The sequence below is a fragment of the Pimephales promelas genome, chromosome 22, assembly GCF_988280905.1.
Source record: "Pimephales promelas chromosome 22, fPimPro1.hap1.1, whole genome shotgun sequence".
Lineage (NCBI taxonomy): Eukaryota > Metazoa > Chordata > Actinopteri > Cypriniformes > Leuciscidae > Pimephales > Pimephales promelas.
In genome coordinates this window covers 6,803,654-6,831,026 of record NC_142790.1, presented here as the reverse complement: position 1 = coordinate 6,831,026, position 27,373 = coordinate 6,803,654, and the positions used below count along the sequence as shown (strand labels likewise).

General features: G+C 38.5%; 1 protein-coding gene across 12 annotated transcripts in view; it reads right to left on the bottom strand.

Moving 5' to 3' along the window:
* The window catches only part of abi1a (abl interactor 1a), a 74,930-nt gene that overhangs the window by 27,746 nt on the left and 19,811 nt on the right, over positions 1–27,373 (bottom strand). For all 12 annotated transcript variants that reach the window (XM_039666480.2, XM_039666485.2, XM_039666482.2 and 9 more), the window contains exons 2-3: positions 24,993–25,160; positions 1,605–1,781 (exon numbers count right to left, since the gene is read on the bottom strand). In XM_039666480.2, the coding sequence (XP_039522414.1) occupies positions 1,605–1,781; positions 24,993–25,160 (345 nt within the window). The remainder of the gene's footprint in view (positions 1–1,604; positions 1,782–24,992; positions 25,161–27,373) is intronic.

The following is a 27,373-nucleotide window of genomic DNA, read 5'->3' as shown; positions in this document are numbered from 1 at the left end:
TTAATATTGATTATGTGAGGCTCATCCTATAAACGCTCGTAATCGATTGGCCGTTGGCTCGCAGGCGTCACTTAAGCCCTAATCCCCTGTGAAGGCCCGCGCTCACAATCCTGCCAGATGAACCACAGATGGAGGGTCACGGTCACTAGGTCAAATGTTTTTACATTCAGCACGTCAGATAACACAGACGCATGCTGGAATGTGCACTGCATTGCTGGATATAAAAAAATAAATAAATATAATAAATAAATGTCAGGTATTTTTTTTAAACTACAGCCCCTATCGCAATACTAGAGGCAGGAGTAACTGATAACTTTCATACTTTATTTTATTAGACAATTTTAATAAATCAGAAAGCCTACTTTAGATACTCTAACCCCAAGCGCAGTCTCAGCTGGTGAGTCACAAACAACAATGCTAAATGCTACTAGCTAGTGGAGGACCAATATGGATTTTGATGGCAGATAGCTTAGAGACGGCCAATATAAAGCCGATTAGGGTGCAACGGATCACAGAACTCATGGATCGGATCAAATCGTGGTTATTGAGTCGTGGATCAGATCATTTTTCAAATGGCGGGAGACACTTATAACTGTGGTTGTGAAGTACTTAAAAGTGTTCTTTAAATAATAAATCATAGTATTTATGAGGACACTTGAAGAGACGGATATTTTGACAATTTTGTGTGCAGGGCTCAACGCGAAGGATTGTTCCTACTGGATTTTCCCAGTTATTAAAAGTTTTACTTGCCCAGCTAAAATTTTCACTGGCCCCACCCACAAAAAATAATAAATAAATAAAATAGGCCTAGATATTGATTTCAGTGTTTTTGACCCATGTAAGGTTACTAGCCTAACAGTAATTTTCAGGTATAGAAATTGAATAAAGTTACCACATGAAAAATAACACTGCATATTGAATAAAGATAAATCCTCATTCAAGTTACAAAAACTATTCAGCTGAGCTGTGAGCAATTTTTTTTGTATTGTCGTTTGATTAATATTAAAAAGACAGAAAGCTTTAAGAATATTAGGCTGCTGTCACCTAATTCACGAATTCAATAGTATAGCCTATTGTTTTTCCATTTCATTTTTCTATTGTTTATCAATGTAAACACATGCTAGATGAACGTCTTTTGCAGTGCCTAATGCATGGCACAGCATTCTGAAAGAGCGTCACTCGAGTGAAAAAAAAAAAAGTTCAACATTTAAGTGTCTCTAGACCATGGGCTTTTATTCCTTTCACTGACCTGCATCTCGTGCTGGCTCATTGTTTTTATACATATTTTAATAATTTTAAAGGCTATTCACTTGGGTCTATTTTTATCACCTCCCCCAAAAAGAAAAGAAAACACCGATTACTCGATTAATCATCAAAATAATCGACCTATTATCAAAATAATCGTTAGTGAGATATCACCCTAAAAATGTAAAACATAACAAAAACACGTGTAAAAAATGCTGAAATTAAATAAAAAATATATGAAAACAAAAAAAACCTGGATAAATAGATCTCTAAAATGAAGAGATTTTTGTATTTTTCACAAAAAGTCAATTGTCAAAAATAAATGTAAAAAGTAAGAACCATGTCAGCAATGTATTTACCTTCACTCCATGGCCGACATCATCCAGCACTGTGAAGTCGATGGGCTTCCTGATGTACCTCACCGGCCGCTCAATGTTGGCAGGAGCGATGATCTTATGAGTCCTTGATGTGTTCTTATTTGTCGTCAGGATGCCAATCTCTCTCCGGGCGACCTTCTCCTTGTGGATGTCCACTGTCTGATAAACACACAAGACAAAAACAAGATTGACAACAAGGTCCAGAAGGCTAGCCTATAATTTGATTACATGCTTGCCATAATATAAATAAACTACATTTTCTACTTTGGTACGCACTTCAGAAATGATTTACACTATGGTTCAAATGTTTGGAGTGACAATTTTTTATTTTTTATTCAAGAACATGTTAAATTGATCAAAAGTGACAGTAAAGACATTTCAAATTTGACAAATAAACACTTTCTAAAAGTATCACTGTTTCAACAAATACATTAAGCAGCACAACTGCCAACACTGATAATAATCAGACATGTTTCTTGAGCATTTCTGAAGGATCATATTACACTAAAGACTAGATAAATTACATTTTCAAATAGAAGTTATTTTATAATAAATACAAATGTATTATAAATATATTTACAATAAATAGTTTTTATTTATTTTGTTATTTTAAATTGCATTAATATTTCACATTATTGCTGTTTTTACTGTATTGTTTGAATGAATAAATGTAACATTGTTGAGCAGCATAAGTAAAAAAAAATGATTACAGACATTGAACTTTTGAATGGTGATGTATATCATTATATAATATTATTTCTTTTAAAAAGTGAATGAACCATGGTGAAAGCCAGGGGCTTTGGAGACGTGATATGACACGCCAGCCAGTCGGACCGTGTAAACACACATGCAGGGTAAAGTCCATAAGCTGTTAATGTGAAATTAGTGTGTTGATGCGACGGACACGGAAGGCTTCCTTCAGCTGTGATTCACTGTAGTGCCTGTACCCTATTGGGCGAGACATCCTCCGGCTGTTTTAAAGGAGCTTGTGAAGAAGTGAAACACTTTTGCTCTTAAACAGACACTACAAAAGAGAAAAGTACCCCTAACGGTGTATAAAACACCAGGCAGCCTCTATTTTTCAAACTAATAGGGCACAAAAATCACATGCTGTGTCTCAATTTGCCAACTAGTACTACACATTAAAAGTATACCAGACATACTACAGCGTGATAAAACCATTACTTATTTAAAGCTTCAGCCTCTGCAGCCATTTCAAGCCAATTTTCAACATTCAGAAGCATCTTAGAGATGCATCATCTCACAAATAAATCATTGGAAAATCCACCAGAAAAGTACATAATCCCAAATGTGATTCAGGATGCACTAATTCTAATTTTGCATACAGAGAGTATGAAAATAGGGATCCAAGGAGTATTTCTGTGAATACTTTAAATACTTAAACTAAAAAGATTTAATTAAACTTCTTTCAAAACCCTGAAGGTGCTACAGTGCCTGCCCACTTTTTCAGCAGCGCTGGTTCTGGAAGTATTTTTCTACCACTCTTTTCCACAATGTGTCAAGATTATTGCAATAAAATATGCAACATGTACAAATATTTAAGTATTTTGAGAGGGTAAGGGAGAACGACTTGATTCAGCGTTTCATTTTTGGATTGTTTCGATTCTGATTAGTGGAATTTTCTGTACAGCATCATGGGTAATGCAGTTTTTCTCCATGAATTAATGTTGTTAAACAAGATTATTTTAAGAGTAAGTTGAAAGTGCAGGCTGACAATTTCAAAAGTTCAGAAGGGCTATCTTTAAGTTAAAAGTTATTGTTAAAAATCAATTTCATGGAGAAAATGAAACTTTTACCATATAATCAATCATTTCAAATTTCTTTAAAAGAAAACTATAGAAGTTACATCAAAATTCAGATTACTTTGTGAAAGTCTATTTTACTACACGATTTATTTTGGTGATTTGTACACACTTACTATGTATTTGAAGATCATTTTTAAATCACATTAAATGACTAGTCGCTAGTCACTAATCAAAGATACCAGTCACAACGTGATTTGAATTACTTTAGGCCTTCTTTTGATTTATAAATATATATTTTTTTACCTAATTCAGTGACATCCCACATTATATAGTAAATCTCATTTTTAGATTGTGGAATTCTGTGATTTCCACATAGTGGAAGTCCTAGGTCTGTTTTCAGTGTTGTAGTACTCGAGACTCGGACTCGGTCTCGAGACCATATTTTAATGGTCTTGGTCTTGTCATGGACTCGTGTCCATTTGGACTCGGAATTGACTCGTACTCGAACATTTTTTTTTTTAGGACTCGGAATTATTCCCGAGTCCACTCGAGTTCAATTAAAAATATTTTTCATGATTATTAATGTATGTTAATAAAATATTTTTTTAAATTGATTGACATGCCCAGTGATTGGTGATTTTCTAGTGCGCAACTGCGCATGACAAATTGTAATAAAATTACTTTTAACACCACCTACTATGTGGCCTTTTTACCCTAAACTGATCATATTTTTCTATTTTTCATATTTCATAACTCTAAGTAAATTCAGTAAAAAAAAAAAAAGTCTCTAAGTCTTATTTCTTATTTCTCTAAGTAAATAAAAGTAAATTAGGTAATCAACCCTCACTGGTCTCGGTCCCGACTCGGACTCGACCGTCTCTGGTCTCGGACTCGAATCGGACTCTACTCTCTATGGACTCGGTGTCGACTCGGACTCGAGTGAGGTGGTCTCGACTACAACACTGTCTGTTTTTCAGGAATTTTCCATTGATCTGCTGACTATTTTCTGACAGACCTCATTCTGAGAAATGCTGTCCTAAATAATATACTCTACAAAACACACATACATTGGAAACATGGTTAATGTGATCATGTAGAGCTCTGAGAAGAATATGAGAAAATTTCCCCCTGATGGAAAGAACGTCTTTATATTTTATATTTGATGAATGGCTTAAAAAGATGCATATCTTCATGTTTTCAACTCATTCTGATGACTATCTACAGTTCACCCAAGGCCAAAATCAGTGGCATAAAAAGCTGACACAACGAATGCTGGGTGTTAATCTGAACGGCTCTGCATCACTTGCACTAGTGCTGAGGTTTCAGTTCCCTATAAAGACTCAACTTTATGGATTCCTCAATTAGGCTTCATGGGCAACAAAGTTTACCAGTAACACACCATACAGCACCAATTAAAATGTTTATTGCCATCTGCTTGATCTAGTCTCTCTCTCTTTCTCTGGCACACGAGAGACTGGAGCAGATGCAGATGGCCTCCTGTTGGAGATGAAAGGGCAGCAGTGTCTGCAGTGCAGAAACACAGAGGATCCCATTCATTTCTCAAAGGAGTCAGAGCAGCTCCAGCTCTTATTCAACATCAGGAAGAAGGAGTCTTGTGCACTGCGCCCTTAAAAACCTCTGAGGTTTAAATTCATCAGCTTATTACTTAGTCATCTCAAAAGACTGCTTCAATACTGGTGTAATACTACATACAAGAGCCCTTGATTTACACGCACAACTGTGGAAGTCCAAAAAATAAATAAATCGCTTTAAACGAAATTATCGGGTTAAGGATATGAATATGTTGGAACTGCCTTAATTCTATTCATGGCATAGATTCAACAATCTGTTGAGAACATTCCTCAGATATTTTGGTCCATATTGACGACAGGATCATGCAGTCGCTGCAGATTTATTGGCTGCACATCCATGATCCATGATCTCCCGTTCCACCACATCCCAAAGATGCTCTATTGGATTGAGATCTGGTGACAGTGGAGGCCATTTGAGTATACATAGTGAACATAGTGTCATGTTCAAGAAACCAGTTTGAGATGATTTGAGCTTTGTGAAATGGTGCATTAGCCTGCTGGAAGTAGCCATCAGAAGGTGTGTACACTGTGGTCAAAAAGGGATGGACATGGTTTGCAACTATACTCAGATAGGCTGTGAGTATAGCCCAAAGTGTTCCGGGAAAAATATCCTCCACACCATTACACCACCACCATGAACCATTGAGACAAGGCAAGATTGATCCATGCATTCATGTTCAATTCTGATCCTACCATCTGAATGTCGCAGCAGAAATAGAGACTCATCAGACCAGGCAAAGTTTTTCCAATCTTCTATTGTCCAGTTTTGGTGAGCCCATTTGTACTGTGGACTTAGTTTTTGCTGTTCTTGTCTGACAGGAGTGGCACTGGTAAGTGTTCTGCTGCTGTAGCCCGTCTGCTTCAAGGTTAGACATGTTGAGTGCTCAGAGATGCTCTTCTGAAGACCTTGCTTGTTTTACTGTTGCCATTCTATCAGCTTGAACCAGTCTGGCCATTATCTTCTGACCTTTGGCACTAACAAGGCATTTTCACCCACAAATCTGCCACTCACTGAATATTTTCTGTCTTTCGGACCATTCTCTGTACACCCTAAAGAGGGTTGAGAGCAACAATCCCGGTAGATCAGCAATTTCTGAAATACTCAGACCAGCCCGTCTGGCACCAACAACCATGCCATATTCAAAGTCACTTAAAGGGTACATATGATGCTTTTAAATCATTCATTTTTACATATAAAACCGTTGTTATATAACCGTTATAATACCGTTGTGGTCTATATAAAGCATAACTGCAATGCTTGGGTCTGAATTCCTCATTATTATAGCTCCACAAGCCCCTTTTCTACCCCTTTTCTGATGTGCTTCTGTGAGCAAGTCGTTTCGAAGCGGCCTCTTTAAATAAAAAGGAGATGCGTCACACCCCACCCGCTCTCCAGGGCGATGAGTTCACGGTTGGTTCAACTCCCCCGTTCGGCTATTATTGTAGTTTGATTAGAGATATACGATTATATACGATACCTTCAAATAACATTTTTATTCACACGTTAATAAAATGTCAACAACAGAAGACTTATCCATCAAGCCTTACATATTCGAGCCAGAGCGAGCGAGTCGATAAAGACGACGACGAACCTGCAGAACAACCTCTTCATATGGATGTAACGTTAGTGGTATGTAAGTTAACTGATTTGTGTTATTAGTGAAAGTCGACTATTTCTCTTGTTAAAACAAGCACACTGACATGATAAATGACTACGGTCTAATCTTACCACAAAAAATCTGTATTGATAATATGATACGCTTAGAAAAGTATCAGAAAACACAGCAGCTAAATGACCATTTATGAAACTCAAGAACAATAATACTGGAGACGTGTAACGTTACTTCAAAACAAAAACAAAGAAAGACAAAGGTACTGCTAAACCATGACCACCATGTGTTTTAAAAAAGTAAAGTACTTTATTTTTATTAACGATATTTACAGCTTATCGAAATGCTCTGTTCGTCGTCTCCAAAGATAGAAGGAATTTACCTCTCATTCAGACGAAGTCAATCGGCAAACCCTTCTTTATACTGGCGGAGGTTGTTGAAGTGGGAATCGTTGAAGTGCTTCAGGTCACTACATCCAACAACCGAACATTTTGACTTGCCCTCTCGTAACTTCCGCATCATTGAGCTTGGACTACAAAATCGGAGCGAGAAATAATAATGGCGGATTGCTCGAAGTGCTCGACCGGTAGTCAATGTCCTTATTTGGCAGTTCCGCTGCAAATACTGAGACGTGATAGTTCAAAAAACGTAATAGAGAACAGAAAAATCTGAAAAGGTTGAAAAATATGACCAAAACAGAATATAAAGATATAAACGAAGCACCCGAAGAGAATAATTTAATCTTTTCTGTACTTATAAACACTCCAAATATACAACAAAATGCATTTAAGGGCTAAAAAAGTGGATTTTGCATGATATGTCCCCCTTTAAATCACAGCGCTTCCCCATTCTGATGCTCAGTTTGAACTTCAGCAGATCGTATTAACTATGTCTACATGTCTAAAACAACAACTAAAAAAATTGTAATGATAATGTTTCAAATACTGCGTTGAAACATTGAATATTGGACGAAAAATATAAATACTGAATTGAGGGCCGGGGTTTATTTGATTGTATCTTTGAAGGGAACAGACTGTCTCTTTTTTCAGAAGTAAATGTGTATGGACGAAAATGTGGATGTAGACTTTACAGAATTGTTGATAATGAAATAAGCAGCTCTTTTTTTGAGTAAACTGAGCTCTACATTCAGCAGTGCAGCTGGAGTTGGGGGAAGTGGGAGGGGAGCACAATCTGACTTCATCTCCTTCCTGTAAGCTGAAAAATAGATGTGCTGAAATGTGCGTTGCATATTGCACAATGTGTGTGGGTCCAACTTTATAAAAGGTCCTCAAAAACCCAATGACGCGTTCCATTGTTTTGGAATCAAGTATTGAGAGCGTTCTCCTGACTGACAAGAGTTAGGGTTCAACGAAATGCCCGCTTGGTTTCAAACTGGGAGTATTTCAACATCCTATGATGAAGGCCAACCCTGCTGCCAAAACAGTTCAAATGCACACTCCATCTCTTTCACATTCATCCCTTGAGCCCTGAATGGCTTTCACACATTGCTAATCAGCATGTGGATCTAACTAATTACAAATCACAGTAGGTCATCCGAGTTTGGCAAGACTGTATCTGCTCTACAGTCTTGTGAAGCCAGACTTATGACAATTGGCATGATGTCTGGTCCACATTGCAGCTTATTCAAGCCAATAACTACTGACTAATCTATAAAACACAGTTGTTGTTGTTTTTATACTTTATGTTAAGGGTAGGTAAATAATGGTATGAAGTAAATCACACGACATTGGTAAATCCAACCGTTCATTCATTGGCCCTCAAACTCAAGCAAGAAATTTGTTGTTCATGCAAAAAATATCAATGTAAATTTGATGTTAAATTCAGTGCAACTTGACTCCCGCACACTGCAAACAGGAAAACCATTGGGAGCCCTTAAAGCTTCTCTTTAGTTAAGGCAATGTGTTTGCCTGTACACTTCCCTGCAGGGAGCAAACAAAAGCGTCACGAGAGATGGCTGCCTCATGTCTCAAAGCACAAAACATTACAATACTAATGAACAAACAACTTAAAGAGCTCTGACCTGTCCCACCTGACTGCTGCAGATTCATTTCACCGTTGATAGTTTTGCCATTGAAACCCATAAATTCGAGTCACAAACCTCTTATGGAGTATTACATACTTCCAACGGCTTCCATCTTTTTCAAATTACAGGAGTTGTGAATGCAGCATAAACTCATTTGGAGCTCATTACAGTTTTGGAGGAACTGTAAAGGCGGCTGCTGTTTTGGTTGTGATGCTGACTGACTGACGTCTGCCTAACTCTGCATAGCATGAAACGTGCTTATAACGTGTGATGTTGGTAAGAGCAGGGTGCGCAGAGGTATGAAAATACATGTTGACAGGCAGGTAGGACATTGTACCATTGCATTCGGACTGAATGCAATGTTTGGACGAACATTTTAAAGAATGTGAAGAGACTTTCAACCAGCATGAAAAAAAAATAAAAAAATTTCAGGAACAAATCACCAACCCTGCCTTTAATATAGTCATGTATTTTATTTAAAGAGCCCCTATCATAGCATTTGAAATGTTCCTATTTTTGTTTTTGGAGTTCCCAAAAACAGTTTAACGTGCATGCAAGGATAAAAAACACTTTATTTGTCTTATAATATGCATTTATTTTTAACTGATTTGATGAACGACTCCCAAATGATTCGTTTGACGATTCATTTTCCCAAACACCTCCTTTGAGTGACGCGAATCTGCGGCGATTGGTCAAATGACCCAGTCAGTTGTTATTGGTAAACCGTAGGCAGAGACTGTCGGTAACGGAACGCCCATAACAGGATTATAGCTCGTCAAGTGTTGAAAATTGTATATAGTGTTTGAACAAACGTGTCAGAAAACGTGCACTTTCCACACGGTCCCTTACTCGCGTCTCCGTCAAGAGCAAGCTGTCCCGGCGAAACTCAGATTGCGGGGGCTTTTGAGGGGCAGTGCTTATTACATAGAGCGAAGACATATTTGGCTAAGTCGTTTAGGAGGTAATTGCCATTTTTCAATGAATGTCTGGTGAATATCAAAAACAAAACTAACTTTACCCCGCTTAGAAGCTGCGCGGAGTGTACCCAACACACACAACACAATATAACTATATTGTAACATAACAGCAAACATTATTAATATTACTTACAGATTGTGATTCGGAGGAGGACGAACCTGATCCATATACTCTGGATCGCAAATACTACTCGTTGCAAATATGAACATTCTCGACATGATGCGATTCAGCTGAAGTATTTGAATGTGTTCTAGACGTCACTTCCGTCTGCGCGCGCAGTTGTTGGGAGCGGCCAATGACCTATCTACGTCACGATGTAACAGCTAATGACTCGTTTCAAAAACAATTCATTTCATAGACTCAGAGTCGACTCTCACTTTTGAAAGACAATAACTTTATATACGGTACACTTTCAGATATAAATCTTTGCAGGATGTTTTCATTCCCTTAGAGCTATATTCCACACTACATGAACAGTCATTTTCAAAAATCCATGATAGGTGCTCTTTAATTTATTAGGGGAGGGTATAAAATAGTTGTTTAAAATATTAGTTTCTTTGAGTGTGTGTATAGTGGTTACCAACTATTTTCCAACTACCAAATATTTTTTTTACAACCCAATAAAAATTAGATGTTTACTTTAAAGATGCTATTCTTGTTCATATCAGTAAATTTACCTGCTAAATATGCATTTCATTTTAATTTCCCATTTTATAGGTCTCCGGAAAGATATAGGGACAACCCCCTTGGTCTACCTCAAATTTTTTATTTGATAATGCGGCAGTGAAATGAAGAGAATTGAATAGCTCGGTACCAAACTATATTGCAATTTCGTTTTATAGCAATTGTAGAGCCCTATAATTTTGAATTCACGCTGAATATGTAATGTAATGGTATGCCTCTGATCTTGTGTCTGACAACAGGATGTATCAAGATGCATCACACCTCAACAGGAAGTGACTTCACACGGAGTTCACAGGAGAATCACGTGAAAGAGCCTTCACTGTGTTATTAGTCATTTAGTAGATCATTTCCTATTTTAAGAAACTCAATGTACACTTTCGACACAGACGGTCCTGGAGCAATGTCTAGCTCAAGAGTCTTTTCAGTCTACTTTGATCACACTCAAAAAATGCTCAACAGTAAAATAATGGTCCCCATCAAACTTGCTTCTCTTGCATGTCTGAGGTCTCAGAGATCACACATCTGTGTGACCACAATAATCCTCAGTAGGGTTGTCCCTATAACAAAGTTTTAGCAGTCAGTACCAATATCTAGTAAAATTTTGATAACGTTTAATATATATATATATATATATATATATATATATATATATACACAGTATATATATATATACAGTATATACTGTATATATATATATATATATATATATATATATATATATATATATATATATATATATTAAAATGATGAAATATAGTCAAAGTGGTACATTAAATAAGTAACTACTGTTAACAGAACTGACAGTTGCAAAAAAACTGAATAAAGGTTTTAATTTAGTAAATCAAATGTAAAACAAAACTACTTAACAGTTTCACTGCACTTTCCCTTTTAATACAAAGCACTTTTCCTGCATTTCCCCCCCAGTTTTAGATACTGCACATTAGTACTTTATTCCTATTATAATGTGATAATAGAGTGCAATTACATTAAACAGCTGCTGTTCTAATAATCATTTAAAACTATTTCTATGTATGGAAAGTAGCATGTTAGACGAGTTATTTTGCATTAAAAAGAAAATGTCTTCTCATCAACATTTGAAGCATGTTCAGAGAGAGAGAGAGAGAGAAAGAGAGAGAGAGAGAGAGAGAAAAGCTGCATACATGCAAATATGGTTCAAATGGAAAGTGATGCGCTAGGTTTAAATAGTTGTGTAGACATTAATAACTCGCCAAAAGGAGCATTCAGATCTGACATGCACGTAGCCATGATATTACTGCATGTACTATTCACAGGAGGACACGCATGCATTAATGCACAGACAGCCCTTGCGTTGCGTACCAGATTGTTTCGGAACGGTTTTACAGAGGGGTCGATGACATATTTTCATTTAGTTTGACAGAAACATTTTTTTTTTTTGTATTCATGTTGGTTTTGAAAACATTTATACTATTTTCGAGCAAAACTTTAAATTTAAATTGTGGTATAACAATTAAGTCAAAAGTAATAAGACATTTTTGTTAAACCTTTAATATATGTGAGTACACATCTTTATTCTCAAAAAACAAAATAAAAATGGAAATAGAGTACATGGACTTAACATGTGCTACTGGTTATTGTAGTAGGTAAACAGCACATGTACAACAGGACTGTAAAATAAAATGCAACCACATATTTAATATTCTTCAATGTGAAAATGTGTTCACTTACAAGCTAAATTTTGTGAATTTTGTGGAGAAGCAGACAAAAAGAGAGAGGCTTTCATACTGGTCAGACAGTTTCACTTCAGCATCTGACAGGAAAAAAGAAAAAAAGTCATTTCAGCAGTTTAACTAAGCGACCCCGGGGTGGCACGGCTTCCGGAAAAGCCAGCTATGCACAAACAGACAGACGTGTTGTGCATATCTGTAGAAACAGTAGCCTGTAGCACACACCCAAAACAACACACACAACATCCACTTTATGTGGTTATGTCAATAGGATTGCCATGCCAGCATTTAATAATAGCGCGAAACAGCATGATCATTTCTGAAATGAGAAACGGACCACACCCAGATGTTCGAGTTACTAGCCAAACTTTTTTTTTAAATTCATTGTACGAATTAGGCTAAACTGCCACAGCAGGCTAAAAAGCTTGTGAACGAGCATTCTTAGCACATAACCAATACAATTCAGGGAAAAACTAACCACTCATGCAACAGCACATGTGTAACAGCTCTGTCGCACATCCAGCACTAAACGGACACGCTTGGTGACTAAAAGCAAGGACGCAGCTTTGTTAGTTTGGACTGCAGCTCACTAACAACATTACGAGCACAGCCGAAGGGTGAGGACAGGCGCTCTCCACAGATTTACGGGTGTGTAATGCTACATCTGGCTTTGGCTTCTCTCCGACAGGGTGACCACGAGCATCTGAGAGCAGCCATCTCTGCAGCGAGCCAGATGAACTTTTGCTGTAAGCAATATAAATAAGCAACCTCTTCAAGAGTGAGCCTTTACTTTGCAAATGTTTGCAAAAATATATAAATGTATTTGGTTGTATATTAGAAAAAAGACTGCAATTAACCTCATAAATGACAAAGTTAAAGACTCATCTACATACTGTGTAATGTACAATGGGTGCAAAATAAACTACAACTCATTGGACAGCTTAATAGAGCGGGACTACTGAAAACGGACTCTATAGCCGCGTTTCCACCATATAGACAGTGAAAGAAATGGACAGAGCGATCTCATTGGAACTCCATTGAGACGACTGAAGCCCGTTTTTGGCGATTTTTTAGCATTTCCGTTCCTGTCGCGCAGACTCAAACAGAGCTTGACTACGTAAATGTGACGTGAGTGACCCGTCTGTCTTCTAGTGCTGTGGCAGGAGATATCTGAATCATTCCCTTCCGAAACATGCAGAGGCGGAGAGTGTGAATAGGAGCTGTCCATGAGCTAGGAGAAGGAGCCAATTTTGCTAGGTATTCTGATTAATTATTTTGTCATTTTGCCTCCACGTTTCCCCGATTGCGCGCGAGCTTCTCCTCCTGTACATATGGTAATCTCTCTACTGTGCGACAGAGAGTCGGGCGGGTATGACGCAATCGTTAGCCTACTTTCACTAAAACTGGTTCTACGGGGCCATAACATAAGCTACAAGGTAATGGAGCATTTTATACATTGTCGTGTTTCTTTAGAAATAAATAAAGGACAAATGGGGTCTTCAAACGCCTCAGATGTAAAGTTATTCACTGTCAAAGTGACGCCAAAATGAATGGAAGTCAATGGGAATAACCCAAGTGAAGTTCTGCTACAAGATGGCAGCTCCCGCGAGGCTTCAACTTCCAGTCGATGGATTACCCCCTTGGTTTCCACCGCAGGAACTTTCCCCAGGAACTAGGAACTTTGGGGTGGTACTCGGTGTGTTTACACCGCAGGAACCAGGGTCTAAATGAAAGTCCGGGCAAAAATTTCCCCCCCAGAAAGTCCCTTCTGGCGAGGTAGTACTTTTTCAGAGTTGGGAACTTTCGGGGTGGGACTTGTGCGCTGAACATGCAGATTGGTTCTTACCACTTGTTCTTTCTGCCCGATGGCGCGCGTTCGCTCCATCCATCTCACGGTCAATGTCCGCTGATAACAAACGTCTACTTTTATTTCCAGCATTACGAGCTTTGTGAATACGCTTTTCGTGCTCGTCTCTTTTCTGCCGTTTTGTTAATTACCTCGTTAGTAAACCAATTGCACACAAAAGCAGCACAGCTTGAATCTCCTCCATACAAAACTCAAAACGCACTCAAAACTCAACGCGCAGATTGGGAGGAGCAGTCGCACGCAGTTCAACGTCACTACACAATCTTCCCGCCCCGGACCGGTACTTTAGTCCGTGGTGTAAACGTAGTAAGCAAGTGGTCTGGGGCAAAAAAGGTTCCTATAAAAATAGTTCCTGGGACAAATAGTTCCTGGTAATTGCGGTGGAAACGCGGCTTATATGTGGACTACCTGACTCTACATTCTCCCAGTAAAATACAAGAAAATACTCTGAAAACAAGGATTTAAGCTTTCCAAACAGTGGACAGTGAAAACAAGCACATACTCTACTGAAACAAATAACATCTCTTTTCACTCCTGTGTGAAGCATATGATTTATATACCCAGGTTAGAAACAATTAAGTGAATATACATAAATGAACATAAGTGAAGTTGAGGAATCGTTTACATCCCTTCAACTGAGCACTGCAATTATACTGTGCCCTCAATGACTCTCTCTTCTTCTACTTGTCAATACGGACAGATGATTTGTGCAAAAAATTGCGTTGGAGGCTTCCACTCCAGAAGGTTCATCAGTCAACATCAGGTTACGAGGATAGTCTAAACAGCACCCTATGCAAGGAACTTGTTTGTGCTTATTCTTTGCCAAATAGTTTCCACACTGGGAAACACATTGGAGAGTTGTTGAGCTGCTCTCTGTATCCAAAACATTTCAGAGACTTGAAGGTTGTCTGGGAAGCATAGAGTTGGGAAAGGATATACGATTGAGGAAACCCCTGCCCTCTAATGTAACCTACTTAATTGTCACAATTCACTCATAATCTCATTCCCAAGTGAAACAATTTGGCCAAACTTTATTGTCAGGAAACAGAGGGAGAGGAGGTCTTCCCTACAATTTCATCTCTAGAACTCCATTTCCTGTTTGGGTGAAGCTCATCTGCCAAGAGCAAGCTCAGGCAGACAGTCAGGAGAGATGAAGACAGAGATTCCAGAAGAATTTGTAGTTGATCTTGCTAACTCAAAGTGGGGGGCTAACTATTTACACATCACATGTAACAACCAAATGCAGAACTTCCCAGCGGGGGCATTCTGAAGCAAAGCACCATACACTATAAACTTCCACTTTGGTGATCATGATTAGAGATGAATCACAAAACAGAGCTTTTAGCTTATTAGAGGCTATGGACATGTTTGAGGAATGCACAAACTTTGCTGACAACCGAGAACTTTGAATTCTTACTTGAAAATACTCAATGACAGACTTGTTTTTGACAGACTTGTAAAGTCTAAATCTTATAAAGGGATGGATCAATCAAACCCAACTTCAATGAAAAACGGGGAGATGATAAGTCCTGCAGAGGTCTGCATGACTTTAATTCAAAACCAGGCTTCATTTACCTCAAAGGAAAGCATATTTGCTCTGTCTGAATTATTCATACCTTCCTTAAAGGGATAGTTCACTTTGAAATTTATTTTTGGTATGTTTTAGCTTACCTCAAGGGCATCCCAGATGTAGATGTCTTTGTTTCCACAGTATTTTCAATTTTGATATTTTCCGGTCAAACCGTTTTTGTCTATCAGTCATATAATGCAGATTTAGGGGGTCCACCCTTGGTCCACCTCAAAGAGCATGCACAGAGAAGTCAAAATTAAACATGATTTAATGACTCGTAAACCTAAGTACACATTGATGGCCTAAGACACAAAATGAACGGTTTGTGTGAGGAAACAAAAGCGATCACTTCCGGCGCATACGCAGACCGAAGCGCCCGTGCCTTCAGATCAGTAGGACATGGCTGTGGCTACACGAGGTAAAAACGATATAAATATTGTTCGTTTTCTCACACAAACCGCTCGTTTTGTGTCTTAGACCTTCAATGTGTACTTACGAACATTTACGAGTCATTAAATCATGTTTAATTTTGACTTCTCTGTGCATGCTCTTTGAGGTGGACCCCCTAAACCTGCATTATATGACTGATAGACAAAAACGGTTTGACAGAAAAATATAAAAATTGAAAATACTGTGGAATCAAAAAAACACCTGCATCTTGGATGCCCTTGAGGTAAGCTAAAACATATAAAATTAATTTCAAAGTGAACGATCCCTTTAAGTCTATAGCCATGTTTCTATCCACTTGTCAATCGAATTATCTGAAATTCGGTTAAAAAACTCATGCGGATAAAGCTGGTGAAAGTGTGTTTCCATCCAACGGCTTTAAAGCGAATAAAAACCTGTACGTAATGACGTCACATGCTGTTTTGCGATCAAATTGGTATATCGAATTGATTTGAGACATTTTAAGGTGTTTCCATTTATTTTCGCACTGAATCGAACAACATTCAAGCAAACTTTTGCGAACAAAGTTTTGTTAGACAAAACGGATCGCGCCATCCACCAAAAAATGATCAATATTTCACAAGTTGAAGGCTAATAATGCTTATGTGCCAGCTGATAGCGACATATGAATGGGATAATGTATGCGAGGCGGTTGTTGTATTCGCTATAACAACCGCCTCGCTATATATGATCCTGCTTATTACATATAAATCAACCAAATAAATAAATAAATCAATAATTTGACACAAAATATTGACTTAAAAACGAGTTTATTGATTTAAAAACGAGTATTGCTTCTGCTAAAGAAAATAGTCTGTTCCGTCTCTGAACTGCGTCCATGGCAACGGTGTGTTATACTAGCAGCGCCGCGGTCTGTTAACTAGAAATAACAGACCACATTCTACCTTAAAATTCAATCAAGCCACGTAAAAACAAGCAAAACTAACCTAAGAAAACAACGACGCTATAAACATTGCTATGATGATGACGATGCACGTATGCCCAACGACAGCGGAGGTGACTGTGGTGTGGGAACGAGCGCTCCATCAGTTCTGGGAGATTGTGGTTCACGGAAACCCTTTGGTTGAAGCATCTTTTTGCTTTGTCCACTTACATCTGTCTTTGTTGACATCTGGCATGTTTTCGCAAACAGACTGGCCGGAAATGAACTCGTCTTCTGACGTGTTGCAACCATAAAAGGGCATAAAACTTAATCGCAATTCATTATTTATTCGGCAAATAACGTTTCCATCAGCTTTTATCGCATTAGCCGTATATCGATCAAGAGAAAATTCGATGAGACCGAACGTATTTCATTTGAGTCGATTTTCATGCAATTTCATCGAATTTTACTGTTTCCATAAGGCTTTTTTCATTCGATATCACTTAATTCGGATAAAAACGTGTCGATGGAAACATGGCTTATGTTTTAACTTGGAATCTCCTGTTTTCAAAGCTAGCTTGCTTTGTTAGCCTCTCTGAAATGAGTTAATAGGAGATCTGAAGGTGTAACAATGAAACCATTTCTAAGCATGCGGCTTCAGAACTTCACTCAGAGCTGCCTTTAATTAGTCATCTCTGTAGTTCCTCAGATGCAACAGATGAACACAGATTTACTTGCAGCTATGAAGAGAGAAAAAAGAAAAACGATTCTCCTAGTGTGTTGCCAACTCTTTTGCTGGCCAGACAAAGCGTGGACTGTTCACAGTCTCTTAGCAGCCATTCCATGCACTGGTCTAGGTAGCAGCACTTCAGCCTCCCACACTCAAGGTCAGTGCCTGCTCCAACAAGACAAGATTCGTAACAACACAACTCAGAAGATTCAGTGTAGAGCTGCGATGAAAACAATGAACTCCAGACCTCGCATGCTGGCCCATTAGTCTGGTGCACTGATGTTCTAATTTAATTTGTCCACATGCTGGCAGTGCGGTCTGTCTAATCGGCAGCCAGAGGAAGAGGAAAGAGTGAAAAATGCTGTAAAGATGGGAACATCCTCTGTCAGCAAAGCTCTAGGTGTGCCTCAGCTGAGAGATTAGAGCTACTTTATAGCCATTAGTCACCTTCCAGTAGAACAGCGCCGTCATGACTGATCAGTGGAAATCAGCCCTGAGGCTGCAGGGTTATGGTTTGTTTTTGGAGCTACTACAGTTTCCAGAGTGGAATAACTAATGTCTAAAATATAGGAGTGAGTATCTTTAAACGCTACACAATTTAATTCTTTTCAGTCAAATGAAAAAATACAGGGACCGCACTGAGTTCTGACTGAAATTGGGACTCTATGACAGGGGTGTCCAATTCTGCTTCTGGAGGACCACGGTCCTGCAGATTTTAGCTCAAACACACCATCCTGGAAGTTTCTAGTGATCCTGAAGACCTAGATTAAAGGATAATTCCGGTATTTAACACCTTGAGTCTATTTTGTAGTTTGTTTTGAATGAAATAGAGTGGTGGACTTAGAAATTTTGACAATGAGTCCTGTCTCGACTTTTTGACTATTTTAGAATCGCCTGTGACAGCTTTAGACTGGCTGTCTATGGGCATGCACAAACATGTCCTTAAAACAACCCTTAACGTTCATTTTCAAAACTGTGCAACTCACCGAGTGGTTGGTGGTGTTCGTCGATGATTAAAAACAAATATATCGGCGCAATGTAAGCTTTCAATCCGTGTTGTTTGCAATTGAGGAACTATTTTTTCAGATACCTCACAACCGTGTATAAACTTCCGCTCGATATTTGAGTCTGAAGCGTTAGCACACTCCCGACCACTTGATGGCGACAACCAGGACACTGTACGGAAAACAGCGTCTAGCGCACCTAAAAAAAGTCCGGGAGCACAGTTGCTCTGCTCATGCTAGCCTTCTGAGAGACGGAGAACCGAGCGAAAAGACTACAACCAAATGTAAACAGACCCCTTTCCTTTTCCGGTAGCTAGCGCAGTAATATCAACGAGCACTGAGTCCTCCAGCAGACATCAATGCGATTTTAAAAAATACGACAGAAACGGTATTTCACTACGCTACTTGTTTCAGAACATCAACGAACACCACCAACCACTCGGTGAGTTGCACAGTTTTGAAAATGAACGTTAAGGGTTGTTTTAAGGAAATGTTTGTGCATGCCCATAGACAGCCAGTCTAATGCTGTCACAGGCGATTCTAAAAAAAGTCAAAAAGTCGAGACAGGACTCATTGTCGAAATTTCTAAGTCCACCACTCTATTTCACTCAAAACAAACTACAAAATAGACTCAAGGTGTTAAATACCGGAATTATCCTTTAACGGGTTCAGGTGTGTTTAATTAAACTTTGAAGGTGGCTCTCCAGGAACAGGATTTGACACTACTGAACTATGATGTTGACAGGTTTTGAGCTGCACATGGTCATTGTTAATGTAGTGTGCAGTAGAAATGGACATTGGCACATAATCACACAAAAACCCTGATTGGTTTAGAAATTCATCATGCTCTTTCTCAACTCTGTGAACGTTTAGATAGAGTTTCTTTAATCTGGGATCTGCAGCAAGCAAAGAATACCATTCTATCTGTGAGTGATTCAAAATCGTGATGCATCACTGAATAAGTTTTCCCCCACCTTTAGTACAACATGCTACAACAGAAAGCTTGCTCACAGACAGCACCCTGTTTTCAACATAACTGTCCTATTATACTCTTCTCCATCTCTGGAGAGAATCATGATTGACACTGTAAGTGGAGGGTGTGTGTGAAGAGCTGGATGTAAGAACAGGCCTCTGTTGACCATCTAAATAAGCCTGTCTTACAGCCATTCATAAGCCCACTGTGATTCCCAGACACGAATGGAGACGAGACCTGAGAATACTCCACTGTACGCCAATTAAACCCAACAACATCTGCAGATAAAAAGTTCTAATGTGAATGGCAGATTATATCAGTCTAATAATTCTGATTTTAGCACTTCACTGTGGGCAGTGTTTGTGGGTGAGAAAAACAGAATGGGTGCTTGTCAAATAAGAGATCGAATTTTAAGAATCTTCAGATGGTTGAAGGTCTTGTTGACACTGTCATAGGAAGCTGAACCTTCCCACAGTTCTGAGAGATGAAGACAAAAATTGATTTATTCTTCGATAAGCTCTTTTTAAAAGCCTAGTGAGCTGCCTTCCTAAACAGCACCAAAGCTGCTGAAAACAGTCAGCAGAATATTCAATTCAAAAGCAGAAAGCATTGTAATGAGCTCAGTGAAAAGACTACAAATTTAGTCATTCAGCAGAAAAAAAAGGTTACACTTTATTTAGACGTTCTACTAATTATAAGTAACTTTTCAACTACATGTCAACTAACTGTCATTAGAGTATTAGTATATTATCGTAGACTGTCAGTAGGCTGTTTGGTTATGGTTGGGTTAGGAGAATAAGTTTACTTGTAGTCACCAAGTTTCTTATAGTCAGTTGAATATCTGTTGGGGGACCAACAAAATAAAGTGTTAGCAGATACTAAGCTGAATATCTACTAATACTCTAATGACAGTTAGTTGACATGTAGTTGCAAAGTTACTTATAATTTGTAGAATGTCTAAAGTTGACTATCGAAATAAAGTGTTACCAAAAAGAATAAATAAAACCTGGACTATTTTACTCGATTTGTGAGTGTTTTATGTTCTTTTATATATACTACTGCAACAAGCCGTTAGCTTAGCAACATGCTAACCTAAATAAGTCACTTTTGAGATTATATAACTGTTAGGGAGCATACCAGATCATAATGCAGTTCACTATGTTTTGTAACAGAGAAAGTCCTAAGCTGTAAATCAATTTAATGATGAATCAGTGTGATTCTCTAGTCCTGATGAATGTAACTGTGTTGGGCGGTATACCGGTTCATACTGAAACACGCTGTATATTTTTGTTATGATATAAATTTTTAATATACCGCCATACCGATGTATTTAATTCGCTGCGCCGCACGACACTGTTTCAGACGGACCCTTTACAATGTTGCACTTCTAAGCAGCAACTGCGAGGCGAGGCCGAGGGTATACAGCTGTGCTCTGGTGTTGCGTTAAAGGGAAGATGGATGCTGCAGAACTATGGCGTTATTTTCCAGTCAAATGTTGAGAGCGCACTAGCCCGAAAGTACATTAATATAATGCGCGAGCACGAATCTCTCTGCTCGTGCGTGGGATATAATGTCTCTCAGATGCACGCTGCTCTTGTAAAGGCCTGTTCACACCGAGACGAATTTCACGAGCAATATTCGTGGACGAGTAAAACACCGACGAGTAAAAGCGTCATTTTTAAAAAAAACGCCTCGGGTTAATTTTTTTTTAGTTTGACGCGCCGCGTCAAAAACTATCCGACCTATGAGATTGGTGCTTTTGCTCACGTGTTTGGAGCTTCTGAAGTTACAGTAAAACACAACTTGCCGAGCACACATGTAACGGAGAAGAAGATCTACGCCAAGTAGCGTCGCCGTCTACACTGCCAGGAAGAAATAAGACTAGGAAGATGCAAGGCAAGATGAATGTAGAGCTGCTGGTCTCGTTGGTGTTAGAACATAAAGAACTATACGACAAACGCGACAGCGACTACAAACATCTTGATAAAAGAGAACTGTTATGGAGTGGTATTGGGCGCCACCTAATGTCAGGGAATGAATTTGCATGTTCACTCGGCTCATCGTCAGCAAAAATCGCTTGGGTGTGAACACAAAAAACACATTGAAAAAGGCTGGCGAAAAACGTGCGCAGATATTCGTCCCGGTGAATACGGCAGTGATGCGCGGGTCAATGTATAAACAACCCGCAACCGACCGACGTTTTCAGCTACCCGCCCGCAACTCGGACCGCAAAAAAAGTAAAAAAAAAATATTGTACCTGACCCGCTTCCTGACCGCATTTTTAGTAGTAAATGCTCATCGGAGCGTTATTAGGCCATAGACGTGTAACGACACAGCATCGCAAGAAGACGTAGGCCTACACATAACAAAGGCAAACCCAGCACTTTGGTCATCATCTTTCATTATTTCAGCAAATGTCTCCCACATTTTTACTCTTTCTATTTGTGTATTTGCGGAGCTTCCACTCCCCAGTCTTCACCTTTTCTCTTGCCGCCTCCCATTTCTCTGCAGACTCTAGTGATCGTAGACACGGCCGGTTCGTGAACGAATCGTTCTTTTGAACCGGTTCTTTTTAGTGAACCGGTCGAACCAGTACACTAAATCGAACTGAATCATTCGAATCGTCTTGCGTCAGTGCTGATCCACAAGTTACTAAAGTTACTCACTTTTAGACATGCCTGACAGTCGCCTACGAATCGAAATAAATCAATATCCTGAATTCTATTTTACTCCAGTAACTCCAACAGTTCACTGAACCGAGACATGTTGGTGCCACTGTTGAGAGAAGTGATGAGCACGAGCAGCTGATACTGCGTATACCGAACGCACAGGTACAGCGGTTCTCGAATCACCAGTATAGAACCGAGAACTGTTTAGACTGAGCTTGTGTGTTATCTTCGTGCCAGTTATTCAGCCAATAATGTGCAGGGCTGTATATTTCATCAAAAATTGTGTCTAGTATTACATACAAATGTTTAATTGGCATCTTTTTTTCAAACGACCCGACCGACCGCGACCCGAATATCATTAAAAACATTTTTGGATGACCCGTAACTGCGGGTAACCGCGGGTGACCGCAGACACCCGCTAATTTCGGATCAACCCGCGCATCGCTGGTATACGGCCCTTAAGATTAGGGATGGGTATCGTTAAGGTTTTATCGGTATTACTACTCTTACCGATACCGCTTATCGATCCGGTACTTTAACGGTATTCTTATCGGTTCTTTTTGGTGTGTGTTTTTTTTTTTTTTTTAAGAATTAAGAACATAATTAAACTCTATATTTTGAAATGTAAAATAGAAAAAGCAAAACGAAGAAAAATATCTTTTTGTTATGCAGCAGTGTGCATGCTTTTTTTGTTTTATATACAAAAAGGACACATAAGAAAAAAAAAAACAAGTACAAACACAAGAATACAATTAATCAAAGATACAAATTATATACAAAGTGCTTTAATTTCAGGAAGGTGTACTAACATATCTTTTCAGGTAATTGTTTCTGTCTGAAAAGAAACCTAATTTAGTAATCAAATATAAAATAACACTGTATAGTTTATCATAGAGAGATTAATGCTTATTAAATCTAAAGTTACTCATTCAAAAGCTGTGAGTGATTTTCTCTGCCTTTTGTTGTTTGATTTGCATTAATGGCTGAATCGTCAGCAGGTTTAGGCTATTAGACTGCTGCCCCTTTAAGACCGAGAGCAAATCTAATCGGTAACTGAAGCACCATCATTTTCTCCCTATTATTTACGTCCATTTAAGACATAATTGTGTTTAAGTGAATAAACTTTGTTTAAGTGAATCTCAGAGCTGGTCATTTTGACATTTTTATGTATATTTGATAGTTAAGGACACACGAAGCCCAAAGTGTAGGCTACTTTTCTTGTCTCGTTGCAGTCGTGAACAGCGTCTCTTGCGCAGGCTTTTGTGTTTTTAATAGCCATTTTTTGATCTTGCAACAGTAGAAGACAGCATTTTTTTCAACAATCGCCAATCGTGCTGATTCTGACGATACGTTTGGGTTTTGGGAACTTCCTAATAGGAAGAACTGACAGCGCTCCGCAGTGCTGTGAAGTAGGCTAAAGGAAGTTAAGCTGGACAGATCATGCGTCTTGTTTTTTAACGGTTTCATCTCAAATATCTTCTTTTTATAATCTTTGGAAGCCGAAATACAAAATATATTAGAATAATATCCCACATCTAAAGTGTAACCACGTTGAATGTTTAGTTCTGTCCTCATTGTCACTCATTAAGCAAGGGCTGTCGTGTTGCGCGTGCTGTGGCTTTGCGTGAGAGATCGCTCTCTCTCTCTTCTGAACTGCGAATTTCAAATTTGCATCACAGACAAATGGTTTAATTAAAATATAGTTTATATATAGAAAAGGCTGGCGATATAAACATGTTCAAGATAACGTCTTTAGGAATGATAAATAATTTTTCCAGTACCGACAGCAGAACCGATAACGTCCAAGCTTATCGATACAGCGGTCTTTCAAAATTCAGTACCGGGGCCCGTTTAATACCGGGTTTCGGTACCCATCCCTACTTAAGATAGGTCTAATTTCTCTGGGCTCGCTAAAAGAATCCTGCACATAAAACATGTTCAGTGCAATCGTGAATCTTTCCTCTTCCCCAGATAAAAATTTTAGTTTATAAGAATGTTAACATAACCCATTACTTATTCCCATTAAGTTATAAAAAACGTTATTTCTGAATGTTCTAGGAACATTCAAAACGTCCAGTTTTTTAGACGTTGTATTAACGCTCTTGCTTGGCTATAAGAACATCATTCAAACGTCATTAGAATATTAAATTCTCCTGTTATATAAACGTTGTATTTTAACGTTATTTCCTGGTTATAAGAATGTTATAAGAATGTTAAGAAGTAACAATTTTATTAAATGCTATGAACACCTGATTATGTATGAAAAAAAAAAGTGATAAATGTTTGGTCAAGTTAATTGCTGCTCAGATAAACTACCCATAACCTTGACTAAAAATGATATTCACACTCCTTGAATAAAAATGATATTCACATTCCTAAGTAAGGATTGGCTCTTGGCTGTATGACGAAAATCTTATATGATGGTATAACAATATCATATAAGGAACAATACTTTGTTCTAAATATCAACATGGCTGTCTTATGGCCATAGGTTGTAGAGGTTTCTTTTTTTTGGCAGCAGAAACTAGTGGGTTTGACTTAAGCCAGTCATGACTTCAGCAACTAACAGCACCATATGGAAGAGGGATGAGGTTTACACAAGGACTCTGTGGGAGAGATTTACGTCTCCATGATGACTGCATAGAGACGCATTCAAGAAGAAAAAAAGAGAACCGGGGGGGGGGGGGGGGGGGGGGCAAAAGAGGAAACACAGAAAACATATATTAAGTAGTCAGTCACTGTGAGAAACAGACAAATGCTTAATGAAAACTCTAGACAGACAAGGACAAAGCAAGGGAAATGAGATTGAGAGATAGAGAGAGAGAGATAAAAATGAACATTTCTGACCTGAGATATGTGGTTAATGGAGGACTCCATCCTGCGCAGCTGCGAGGCCTGGATATCCAACAACTGCAGGACATTGTTGGCTAAGGCATTGATCTGATAGGCCACGCTCGCCAATGACTGGGTGGTGTAGGCTTTGGTCTCCTCCAAGGCTTTCCTCTTATCCTGTGCCTGCAGGTCAAGGACAGAAAAACATTTTAATTCTCATTTTCACAAAAAAACAGCTATCGCTTCAACCAATACACGGTCTCAGCCTTAGAAAGCACACCCACGGACCGTCTGATATACAAGATGCTGAAAACAAAAATAACTGGCTAAAAGCATTCATTCCAATCTGACTGCCCAGGTTTCTATGCAACTTCTGGAAGATTGCACAAGTTATAAATCATTCTGAGGAAAGCAGTCACATTTACAAGGTACCAGGATGCTTTAGTAAGCAAAGTAAATCACTGGATTTGACAAAGTTTGTAATTTTCTAAGTTTCATTTGAGTTAGCTGAGGTAGTTAGCGAGCAAACTCAATTTGAAATGAAAGATACCACCGCAACAGACCACTTTACAAAGCAGTAGCTTATATACAGTACTGTAGCATAGGGTAAAAAAGGATGAGAACCACATCTTAAAAACAAATAGCATAGTTAGTTGTAGTTTCAATTGAGACTGCACAACAACTAGACATAATTTCATGAATACAACATTAATAATAATAATAATGTTTGTATATAATAATTAACGCATTTAGTATTCCAGCTGTAAGCTGTAAACACATTTTCTCTATACATCAGACAATTCAACATTAAAATAAACAGTATTGGAAACAATATATAAACGTTCACCTTTATCACGCATGCGATGCTAGCCAAAATTTTTTTTAAACAACTCGGAAAACTGTTGTGAAACCAACAGAATGACAAAATCTGCCTTAAAAGCAACCGCACAGAACCGAAACTCTTAGTTTTTAAATGTGGTATTTTTTCAGTTCTCGAATTGGCCTACCTCTGTGGTAAACCATGATCTCACTGAGGTAAACTATAACTCATGCAAGGCCTTTAGCGGAAGGACTTCGAAACCTGACACACATGCAGATAAAACACTACCAAACACCTGCAGTGAGGAGGGATTTCGATAATGAAAGTTTGTTTGTACTTTTAAAACGTTACTGTCCTTACCAGTGCCCGAATTTCTGTACACAACATACTATTCAAGACTTAGGAAACTAGGGAGCTGACTGAGATTCACCTTGTCTGTATACAATAAAAGACATTTACACATGGGGACTACTCTGCATTCTCCATTGTAAATTATGTGGTGAAGGCATGCAATAATATTGTTTTACAGATGTTCCTCTGAAAAATGGAACGGAGTTGATCTCAAGTCAAAAGTTATGCTATTTTTAGCAAGGGTTTGGCAAGAGCAATGGACATTGTTACACTAGAGATGCACTTCCCAGAGTCTTGCTTTAAGAACAGTAGAATTCACACATACTGGAAGGGTTGAAAATAAATGCGTCTCCATCTAGCCTACACAATAGTTCAGGGAGCTCACTGAAAACCAACTCAAAGCTTAACATTTTAAACCCTGTCCACGTGTCATAAGATTCAGACTTCATTTTAATGGTGCTGAACAAAATAGGATCCAACATTCTCCACAGACAACTTAAAAAGGATTGAAAGTGCCATAAAGGCAGGTTGTAATATCATACATTATCTCTTAAACAGAACATTTGGCCCATTTCCAGTCTGGATATACTGTTATCAGAATCTGTTGTTTGGCTTTATGGCTGTTCTGTTGATTGAATTTTACCTTTGATGTGTCTGTAAATCTCACAGTTCACATCTGGCTAACTGAAATGTACATAAGTAGGGCAGACACTAGGGACAGGACTAGGGAATTTCTACGGTTTGTCAGTGAACATGTCAGTGGTGCTTGCCTATGCAAAAGTTGCCATGACAACAGTGACTGTGACATATTAAAGAATTCAAAAATACATTAAATATACAAATATCTCAATTGAAATTAATTTTTATATTTTTGAAGGCCTGTCAAGTCAAGTCAAGTCAAGAATATAAAACTGTCGTTATATCATAATGAAGAAACAGAAAGAGGGCCAAGGTAAATAAGCTTCTTAAAATGATGTTGTAACAGGTTTTAACTCAGGTTGCAGAATGTGGTGTGACACCCCCCAAACCTTACAGCATACATTATACTTGTAAAAACTCCTTTATTATACAGAGTATCAAGCGTGTTTCGCCTTTTTTTATTTTATTTTTGAAATATTCATTTATCGGCCATTATAACTGCCGATACCGATAGTTTGGAAAATGCCTAATATCGGCCGATAATATCGGCCTGCCGATACATCGGTCTGGCTCTAATATGTATGTT